The 10,752-nt window shown below is 41.6% G+C and overlaps 1 protein-coding gene across 2 annotated transcripts; it reads left to right on the top strand.

Annotated features, from left to right (window-relative positions):
- The first annotated feature begins 1,508 nt into the window (after positions 1–1,508).
- Positions 1,509–9,677, top strand: GGCT (gamma-glutamylcyclotransferase). 2 transcript variants are annotated; one of them, XM_009203163.3, is made up of 4 exons: positions 1,509–1,798; positions 5,635–5,780; positions 8,400–8,555; positions 9,067–9,677. In XM_009203163.3, exons 1-4 carry the CDS (start codon positions 1,658–1,660, stop codon positions 9,122–9,124), a joined length of 501 nt encoding a protein of 166 aa, XP_009201427.1. In that variant the 5' UTR covers positions 1,509–1,657; the 3' UTR covers positions 9,125–9,677. The 2 variants fall into 2 exon arrangements, with proteins under 2 accessions (XP_009201427.1, XP_003896194.1); XM_003896145.2 differs by lacking the exon at positions 8,400–8,555 and adding an exon at positions 7,396–7,531 and having other exon boundaries at positions 1,518–1,798.
- Positions 9,678–10,752: the final 1,075 nt, after the last annotated feature.

The following is a 10,752-nucleotide window of genomic DNA, read 5'->3' as shown; positions in this document are numbered from 1 at the left end:
GCACTTCAGCCTTGAGACAGTAAGACTCTGTCTCAAAAAAAAAAAAAAAAAAAAAAATTGTAACCGGCAGTAATCCCTGGGGGAATAATTTGGCATCAACTGAATATCCTGTTCCTTATCACCTTTTCATCAAATGATATCATTGATGATCCTGGCATGAATCAATTATGAAATTCCATTATTCATTCATGATTACTTAGTTGGCATACTTTTGTAAAGAGAACTGTTCCCTCATCAACTGGTGCTCATCTATCAACTGTATTTCGGTTAGCCCGAAATACAGCTGCTACTAGAAAGGCGAATACCTGTTTGTTTTCTTAAATTATCATTTTGCAGAGTAAAGAGTTAGTGTAATAGTCATCACCTATAGTGTGGCAAATGAAGTTAATTTTTTAAAATTTGGATTACTCTTTGGGGGCCGTGACTTTTTTATGTTTAAAGTTTCCAGTCACTTTTCAGTTTGCAGTCATTGTTATTTTTGATTCTCAAATTGTTCTAATTTTGGCCAGTTGGCGACTTCAGGCTGGCTCCCATGTCCTTTTAGAAGGACCTTGTTCGTCTTGAGAGTCGTCCTGACTTGTTGACACAAGTTGTCCTCATTCACTCCCAGCTTCTGACCTGGCATCAGTCATTTCTCGAAGGAGCGCTTGGTACCTTTTAGTGGGGCGTGGCATTTAGAGATTAATAGCTGGGTGTCAAGGATAGACAATGCTCCTATACCCTTCATATTAATATTTTCATTCAAAAATTAACAATATAGGTTTTTAAAAAATACACTCAGGATGTGTGGTGGGGGGGAGGGGGAAACCAAACACAATATAGGGGTTTCTACTGTGATCCTAACTTATATTATGATCCCAATTTTTAAAAAGAGGAAACGGAGACCAGAGGTGCCCAAGGTTACTTGGCTAGTAACTGGCAGCATCGGAATTTAAGCCCAGGCATGTTACTTCCATCAGGGAAGGGAGTCCCAGGGCTCCAGCAGGCGACGGGTCTGTGGAAAGGGGTCAGGTTGATGACCAGGGCTCGGGGTGCGGGAACCAGCAGAAAGGGTTAACGGACCGTCCTGCCTGACTCCTCTAGGCCAGGAAGGCAGGACAGGGCGAGCTGCCTGGCGAGGGAGCCGTTGATGGAGTGGCCAGGGCCGCTGTTTCGCCTCAGATCTGACCAGAACTCCCTAAGGCGTAGAAAGTACCAAAGAACCACACGCGCGCAGCCTTGAGCAGAGAAACCAGTCACGCGCCGAGACCTTCCGCGGGTGCGCATCCGACCCGACCCGCCCGTGAGGAGTGCTTGCCCACCCCTCAATCAGAGAATCAGAGGAAGCCTTGAGCAAGGAGGGGCGGGACATCACTGGATCCTGTCTAATGAGGAGCCAGCGCCGGGTCGCTTCGGGACAGAGTATTTCTGAGTCTCAGCGGAAGGCGGAGAGAAGGCCGTGGGGATGGCCAATCAAAGGGGGCGACTCAGGTAGGTGGGGACCGGCAGCCAATCAGGAGAGCGCTCGCTCCTGACCGGCCCACGCTTCCCGCCAGTCCCCTAACCCTGAGTCTGCGGCGCGGCTGTCACTGCGCGGGAGTAGTGGGCCGCAGTGCTGCGCTCTCTGGCCGCTCCTTACAGCTCTGCTCCAGGCTCCGGTGCAGACGTGTAGTGGGACATGGCGAACTCGGGCTGCAAGGACGTCCCGGGTCCGGATGAGGAGAGTTTTCTGTACTTTGCCTACGGCAGCAACTTGCTGACCGAGAGGATCCACCTCCGAAACCCTTCGGCGGCGTTCTTCTGTGTGGCCCGCCTGCAGGTGAGTGTCCCCGCCTGCGCTACCCTCTCCGGGGCCGGGGGCACACGTGGCCGATCGGGACAGGCATGCAGTTCTTCCTGATGAGGGTAGTAGGACGAGGCTTCAGCCTCCTGGGCGGGTCCACCTCCTCCGCTGGGCCCACTGCCCGGCGCTGCCCCGGCCACGGTGCCCTCTCAGGCTGCCCGGAGCTTTCCCCCCTCCTGGCCTGTGCACCGGCTGCTCGGTCTGCACCGATTTGGCCTCTCGTCCACTAACTTAACAGTGCATTCAGTGGGTACTTCTGAGGAGCCTTCTTTGACCCGGGTCTGGGAATTGGTTGCTTTCTGCTCTGTACATACCTTTGTTACAGCACTTCTCACCTCGCATTGTGAAAATCCGTTTACCTGCCTTTCGCTCCTCCTCTGAGAGGTCCTGAAAGCTAGGACCATGTCTTATTCGTAATAGTGCTGTGCTCAGTTGGGTCAAGGGCCTGGATGAACTATAACCAGTGTTGGTAAATCATTGCTCTTCAGCCCAGTCCATTCATTCACTTAGCACATATTCTTCCAGCACTTAACACTAGTGGTATAAACATGATTGAGTAAAGTGACTGTTTTGAGGAACTCTCAGCCTATGGGAGAGAGGTGCAACAGAGTATGTACAAAACTTTTTGATAGCATCGAATGAGACAAACATGATCTCTGCTAACCTCGTCAGAGTTCTTAGTTGCAAGCAACAGAAACTGGCTGATTTAAGCAAAAAAAAAAAAAAAAAAGAATGTGTTGAAAGGCTATTGGAGAGCTCACAGAATGACCAGGAAGGCAGGAGTACAAAGCTGACAAAACGGACAGGCATAAAGGGAGGCGCAGCAACTGTAATACAGTGGGCATCACACAACAGAACCAGCCCAGGGAGCCTCTTCTGCGCCACTGCTGAACTTGGTAAGCATGGATGCTGTATTGTCTACCACCACCACCACCTGCCCTGGACACTGCCTGCCTCTGTACATCCCTGCACGTCTTGAAACCCGAATGTGTTGGCCACTCTGGAGTCCCTGCTGTCTTGGGCACTAGCTTCTAATTGAAAGCCCTAGAATGTCTTGATTGGCTATGTTTTGGCCACACACCCATGCTATGACTTTAAGCAAAACCGAGAGAACCAACTTCTGGCCTTTGAAGCCTCAAAAATGGGAGTCAGGCTCTGGTACTCCCTATTCCCAAACTCATAAAGTAGGGAATTTCCCAACTGTAGGAAGGGAGTCCAAATACTTACAGTCAGGGCAGGGGGAAGAGATATCAAACAAGGGATTATTCAGCTACAGGTATATGGTCCATCTTTAAGAGGAGGCATGCAAAGTGAAATGGGGTGTATGACCAGGGTACCTGACCTAACCAGGATGCTCAGGAAAGCCCTGCCTGAAAATGTGACTTTTAAGCTGAGACCTGAATGATTGCAGAGGTGGGAAGCACACAAAACAGGGGACAGCATCTTCTGCAAAGGGCCTGAAGAAAGAGGAGGCTGGATCTTTCAGTCAGTGTGGCTGGAGTTTAGTAAGGGGAATGTGGCATGAAGACTGGAGAGATGTGGAAGGACCACATCTTCCAAGACCTCAGAAGCCAAATAAGACACACTGCAGAACTAAAGCACATGAAAGATCAGATTTCTATCTCCCAAAGCTCATTCTGGTCACATGGAAAATAGATTTGAAGGAGGGAAGAGTGGATATGGAGAGTTCAGGAAGTTTTTACAGCAATTTTTGCCAAAGATAATGAATGGCATCTTGAACTAGGGTGGTGGCAGGGCAGGGTCGATGGATTTGAGAACTAATTTGGAGATAACATTGTTAAAGCATAGTGATTGAGTGTGAAGAGAATATCAAAGATGACTCAGGTTTTTGGCAGCAGATAGGTGCAGCTGATGTTTGCAGAGAGAAGAGGAAAATCCAGTTGGGGAGGAGAAAATTGTAAGTTCAGTTTGAACGTTTTGAATTTGAAATGCTTGCTAAACAGTCAAGTGAACAGAATAATATTAGCGAACATTTATTAAGTGCTTACTGTGTGCTAGGCCCTGTTCTAAGCATTTCTTCTGAAGCTCAGAAGAGAGATCTAGTCTGGGTTTAAAGATGATCAGAATATTTGAAGTCATTGTAGGGGATGAGAATGTCTTGGGCAAATTGCCAAATGAATAGAGAAAATGGCCTAGATTATGGGTGTCCAAACTTTTGGCTTCCCTGGGCCACATTGGAAGAAGAAAAATTGTCTTGGGCCATAAGTAAAATACACTAAAACTAACAATAGCTGGTGAGCTTAAACAAACAAACAAACAAACACAAAAGCCCATGCCTAATTTTCGTGATGTCCGCCACCACAGGTAAGCAAAAAAATTCTTGCATTCAAAGGGTTGGACACTCGTGGCCTAGACTAAGCCTTGAGCAACTCCAACATTTAAAAATCAGGTAATGGAGGAGGAGTTGGCAAAGGGGATTGAGATCAAGGAATAGCCTGAAAATCAGGAAAGAGGCAGATCAGGAGAAGATGGTTACCTATGTTCTACTGAGAAGTGGAACAAGATGAGGAATGAAAATTGTTTATTGGATTTAGCAATACACAACCAGTTAGTGTGAATTGTAACTTTTATCAGGTCTCTTGGTGTCCTGCCAGAGACACGTGGTCCTAGCTGAATAAAGTTACTGGTCGCTCCAGCCAACCCTATGCCTGAGATGTCTGACACGTTTTTTGAGAAAATACAAGTGACAGGGGTAAAATATAAACCTGAAAAGGATCCTAGAAGTATCACTTAGTTTAACCTTTTAAATTTGTCTATAAGGAAACTAAGCTCTGGAAAGATGGAAAGAAATCTTGCTCGGCCAAATAAGCCGTATAAGGATTCTGTTTTTTATTTGTTTTGTTTTTATTTTTTATTTTGTTTTTTCACGTAAGGATTTTTAATCTTCCCCAGGACTCTATCCCCTGCTTGCCCACCTCTGTGAGGAAAGAAGTTAAACTAGAAACCTAGTTTCATTACTTACTAGTTCCAAGACCTTAGGCAGGTTGCTTAATCTTTCTAACCCACAGTGTTTGCTGCTGTAAAATGGGTATAAGAAAGTTAGCAAAATAAAAGGGAATGGTCCGTGTAATGCCAATAGCACTGAGTACAAAAGGATCCACCTGCCACGGCCTCCCAAAATGTTGGGATTACAGACGTAAGCGACTGCACCTGGCCCCCAAAACACACTCTTTTATCCACACCTTTGGGCATGCTCATCCCCTGCCTAAATGTCTTTCCCATTCGCAGTTAGTGTTAGCTGCTCTTATGATTACTATAGATAAATTAGTATAATTCATGAGTATTAGTGTTCATAAGTACACTAATCATTCATCCTCAAATGCCAGGTCTCTCAGGGCAAATTTGGTGATATATGTTGGTAGGATACTCTACAGACATAAAAGAAGAGAGAATATTATAACACATGTAGCCATCACCCAGCTTGTCTCTAAGTAAAAATTTATGTGTATGTAAGAAGACTGGGAAGTAATTTGCAAAAATGAAAACAGTTGTGTTAAGGCATTGGGGTTATGGCATCTTTTTTTTCCTTAAACTTTTTGTTTTTGTTAAGATGTCTGTACATATTCAGTATATGTTTCATTTTTAAAGAAAAATATAAAAAAAAAATAGTCCTTGGGATCTGGGTCCTTGTCTGTTTAACTTTATATTTTCCACAGCTTCTTAGACATAGAAGGAACTCTGTTTATTGAATGTTTTAATTGCATGGAGTTCAAGGTAAATCCTTTTTATTTTGAGGAGGGAAATTTGGGTTCAAGTGGATATTGATCATATCACTTTGATTTCCTTTGTAGGATTTTAAGCTTGACTTTGGCAATTCCCAAGGCAAAACAAGTCAAACTTGGCATGGAGGGATAGCCACCATTTTTCAAAGTCCTGGCGATGAAGTGTGGGGAGTAGTATGGAAAATGAACAAAAGCAATTTAAATTCTCTGGATGAGTAGGTGGCTTCTAATTATAAGTTAAACAATAACTAATTCAGAAAGCAGATTATATGTGAGGATGTGTATCTGTGTGTTAGTTTTTCAAAACCACATACTACAGACATATTCATTATACTTTTAGAGTCAACATAAAAGGCATGATAATGTGAGTTTGCTAAAAAGTCTAGAAGGGCTACACTTTCTGATAAAGATTTAGTGGGATGTTTGTAATCTCTTACGTAAAAGATGGAAGCCCTTATTTTTCATTCTATTGTCTTTTATAATTTTTCTTTGTAGTTTCATACTGTGAAAAGGCGTGAAGATTTCTGTAATTGTTACATATTTTTGTTGATTTTGAAAGTTACTTGAATTCAGTTTTTAAAGAACAATTTTTTAAGATGGCAGGTGAATCAGTAAATAAGTAATACTTTGTAAAAGCATTTGACAACATGTTAGAAATGCTTTGATACTTTTTATAACTAGAGCTGTCAGAGTTGTGTGGCAGAGCATTTCATACAAAGAAAAGTTGCAGAAGAGGCCTTGAGAAGAGAGGGTTATCTGACATGCTGGATACTTTACCTCACTTGTGAAGGAGAATGAGCCATCCTCTCTACGTTTTTTCTAGGTGGATATTCTCTTGCTGTCAGAACACCATCCATTTTTTGTAGCCCAAAGAACAATGTTTCAGGGGTATAAAGATGAAAAACAAACAAACAAACTACATTGAAGCCTCTTTTAGGACAAGATAAATATGGAGAGTTATGTTAGGACTATAACAAGTAATATTATGTCTCAGGCCTTCTAATTGAAATGTTAAGCTAAGCTTACCTTTTTTTTTTTTTTTTTGAGATGGAGCTTCGCTCTTGTTGCCCAGGCTGGAGTGCAATGGCACGATCTCGTGCTCACCCCAACCTCCGCCTCCCAGGTTCAAGCGATTCTCCCACCTCAGCCTCCCGAGTAGCTGGGATTACAGGCATGTGCCACCATGCCGGGCTAATTTTGTGTGTGTGTGTGTGTTTTTTAGTAGAGACGGGGTTTCTCCATGTTGGTCAGACTGGCCTCGAACTCCTGACTTCAGGTGATCGCCCGCTTTGGCCTCCCAAAGTGCTGGGATTACAGGTGTGAGCCACTGCACCTGGTCTTTTTTTTTTTTTTTCTTTTTGAGATGGAGTCTTGCTGTCTCCTAGCCTGGATTGCCCCAGTGTAATCTCGGCTCACTGCAACCTCCACCTCCCGGGTTCAAGTGATTCTCCAGCCTCAGCCTATTGAGTAGCTGGGATTACAGGTGTCCACCACCACACCTGGCTAATTTTCATATTTTAGTGGAGATGCCATTTCACCATGTTGGCCAGGCTGGTCTTGAACTCCTGACCTCAAGTGATCCACCTGCCTCTGGCTCCCAAAGTGCTGGGATTACAGGTGTGAGCCACCACACCTAGCCTAAATGCAAGGCTTACTTTTAATGTGGTAAATTTATATATTTTTTATCCCAAATACATAGGGAGCAAGTATGTTCATACGTAGTTAAATGTTTAATCCCATACCCCGTCTTGACTATTATAAAAAGACCTTACCCAGTGAGCTAAATTGGCTAGGTCAAATATGGTTAAAATTTGGCTGTTCTGGTTTCAGGCAAGAAGGGGTTAAAAGTGGAATGTATGTTGTAATAGAAGTTAAAGTTGCAACTCAAGAAGGAAGAGAAATAACCTGTCGAAGTTATCTGATGACAAATTACGAAAGTGCTCCGCCATCCCCACAGTATAAAAAGGTAAGCTATTTACAGACTGGTGGTGATTACTTTTTAAATTTCACTGAGAGAAACTAAAGAATATATTGTTTTTAAAAGACTTTAGGCCTGACGTGGTGGCTCACACCTGGAATGCCACCACTTTGGGAGGCTGGGGTGGGCAGATCACCTGAGGTCAGGAGTTTGAGACCAGCCTAGCCAACGTGGTGAAACCTCGTCTCTACTAAAAATACAAAAACTAGCAGGCCGTGGTGGCGGGCACCTGTAATCCCAGCTACTTGGGAGGCTGAGGCATAAGAACAGCTTGAACCACGGAGGTGGAGGTTGCAGTGAGCTGAGATCAGGTGATAGTGAGATGCTCTCAAAAAAATTTTTAAAAAAGAAATAAAAGGCTTGGTATGTTTTAAATTCTGCATAAATATTTATTTTAATAAAATGTCTTTAAATATAAAAATGATAGTTATTTACCTAATGTACAGATTCAAAAATATTATGTGTAATGATTGAATTATGTTTTTAAAACTATTTATTAAAAAAAATTTTTAGAAATGTATGTGAGTCAGAATTCTAGACATGTATTTTCTTCCTTTCTTTCTCTCTATTTCTTTCTTTTGCCTGGCAATAAATTTTTGCTTCATTTTTATGAGGTAGGCATGTATTGAAGTAGAAAAGAATATTTATGAGTGTATTTTAACAGATTTAGTATCTCTCTCGTGCTCTCTCTCTCTCTATATATGTGTGTGTATATGTGTGTGTGTGTGTGTGTATATATATATATATGCTTTCTTAATGTTTTTCTCCCCATAACACAGTATTTTATGAATACCAATATTCATTTTTATAGGGGAAAAAACATACTTTCTACTGCTGAAATGGTTTTCACCCCTAGACGGAGAAAGAAACATCACACTGCCTTTCAGAATCAGGGAAATCACCCTTGCAAGCACAAGACAAGAATGTGGGATAGAGACCCCAACATTCCTGTTCAGAACCCAAGCTTAGCTGTCTGTTGGCAGGCCCAATCAGGTCATGGCACCTGTAATAGGTAATCTGGTTCCTAGGCCTCGTCTGGAATTTTCTAGTATGGAACCTAGAGAAATTAACCTGGTATAGGTCTTGAAAGTATCGCTGAACACAGTTGCCATTTATTCCCCCATGTCTAATTCAGAGCAAGGGTAAACTCTGGCATTATAACCAAAACTACTCTCTGTAAACTTTAAATTTTTTTTGAAGAATGGTATTTTTTTTTCTTAAAAGGCCATATAAATTCTATATAGATATTTTTGTCTTAATATTAAAATATTTAAAATCACATATTGAGAAAGTTGATATTCCATGAGGATGCTTCATTTGGCTTTGAAAACTCCATACGCATTCATGCTCAGCGTGAGAGGAATGATGGTATTCTATTTGTTATGTAACTGTTTATCCTAGAGTTATCTGAAAGCTAGTATTTCATACCTTGAGAAGGCAAATAAAGCTGTGGTATGGTACATTATATTATATTCCTAACTAAAGGGTTTTTTTGTTTGTTTGTTTGTTTTACCCATTTCCAGATTATTTGCATGGGTGCAAAAGAAAATGGTTTGCCGCTGGAGTATCAAGAGAAGTTAAAAGCAATAGAACCAAATGACTATACAGGAAAGGTCGCAGAAGAAATAGAGGACATCATCAAAAAGGGGGAAACACAAACTCTTTAGAACATAACAGAATATATCTAAGGGTATTCTATGTGCTAATATAAAATATTTTTAACACTTGAGAACAGGGATCTGGGGGATCTCCATGTTTGATCCATTTGCGGCAGTGCGCTGAAGGAGTATCTTACTTGGGTGATTCCTTGTTTTCAGACTATAAAAAGAAACTGGGATAGGAGTTAGACAATTTAAAAGGGGCGTATGAGGGCCTGAAATGTGTGACAAGTGAATGTGAGTACCCCTTCTGTAAACACTGAAAGCTATTCTCTTGAATTGATATTAAGTGTTTCCTTGCTCTGGTAAAAGATAGATTTGTCGCTTGATGATGGTGCTGGTGAATTGCTCTGCTCTGTCTGAGATTTTAAAAAATCAGCTTAATGAGAGTAATCTGCAGAGAATTGATAATAACATTTTGAAAATTGGAAAGATGGTATACTGTTTTTAGAGGAATAAACGTATTTGTGGTTTAACCTGTTGTCTCTACTAAAGTACTTCATTTCAGTATGTTGTTAAATCATCACACATGCTGGGTCTGGTCTTGGCCATGCAGCATCTGTAGTAGAGTAGTATTGTACAGACTCTGGAGCCAAATAGCCAAGGATCAATTGTCTGTGCCACCATTTATTCTCTGTGTCTCAGTTTCTTCACATATAAAGTGAGGATAACCAAAACGTCTACATCTTAGGATTATTTTGAGGATTAAATGAGTGTATATATATATATATATATATATATATGAAATCTTAGGATAGAAAGTGGCATATGGTAAGTATTATCAATTCTTATTTTATTGAAGAATTAAATTTGTCCAGGGACATCTTTGGAAAATGATTTTAAAGTAGGAAAGTCAGTACTATGAAGAAAAAAATGTGGGGCGGCAGAGGCACTTGGATTCTTGGCTTTTCAAGAAATAGTGACCTTAAATTTATGTACTGAATAAGTGAAGAAAAGAAGAGTCATGCATATTAGTTATCAAAAATTCTCTGTGTCTCTGTGGAATGCAGTGAGCTGTGCCTTCTGAGCTGGAATGAGGCTGAACTAGTTGCAGGAGTATAAAATAAAAATGTGTTCTCTTATGAAAAATGTAAAAGGAATTTTCAGGCTACAGCTGCAATTCTGTAGTGAGGCTGTCATAGACTACAGGTTAGACCATATTTCACAGCTATCACAGTTCACTATTTCCCATATATCCTCTCCCATATTCTAGTTTTCTCCTTGTTCTTAATTCCTCCCAAGAAAACCAAGTTTGTCAGTGAGCAAGAACCCACTTACAAGGCTTATAGTAGTATAGTGAACAAGGCTCAGTTTTGCTGTAGATACTAATAATTGAATATTATTCTAATAATCTCTCACATAAATGACAACTTTGGTTAAAGAATTCAAAATGCTAACAATAAAAACCTTCATGTCTGCCTTTTAAGAAAAATCTGGGGCTGGGCACGGTGGCTTACACCTATAATCCAGCACTCTGGGAGGCAGACGTGGGAGGATTACTTGAGGATAGGAGCTCAAGACCAGCCTGGGCAACACAGCAAAAACTCGTCT

The sequence above is a fragment of the Papio anubis genome, chromosome 4, assembly GCF_008728515.1.
Source record: "Papio anubis isolate 15944 chromosome 4, Panubis1.0, whole genome shotgun sequence".
NCBI classification, from domain to species: domain Eukaryota; kingdom Metazoa; phylum Chordata; class Mammalia; order Primates; family Cercopithecidae; genus Papio; species Papio anubis.
Note: the sequence above shows the minus strand (reverse complement) of the source record. Positions and strands in the feature narration are given on the sequence as shown.

Bases quoted from the DNA above. Each gene is read 5' to 3' on its own strand.
- GGCT (XM_003896145.2), top strand. From the start codon at position 1,658: ATGGCGAACTCGGGCTGCAAGGACGTCCCGGGTCCGGATGAGGAGAGT. The intron at 1,799-5,634 runs GTGAGTGTCCCC...TTTCCTTTGTAG, and splicing joins TCTGTGTGGCCCGCCTGCAG to GATTTTAAGCTTGACTTTGG. The intron at 7,532-9,066 runs GTAAGCTATTTA...ACCCATTTCCAG, and splicing joins CATCCCCACAGTATAAAAAG to ATTATTTGCATGGGTGCAAA.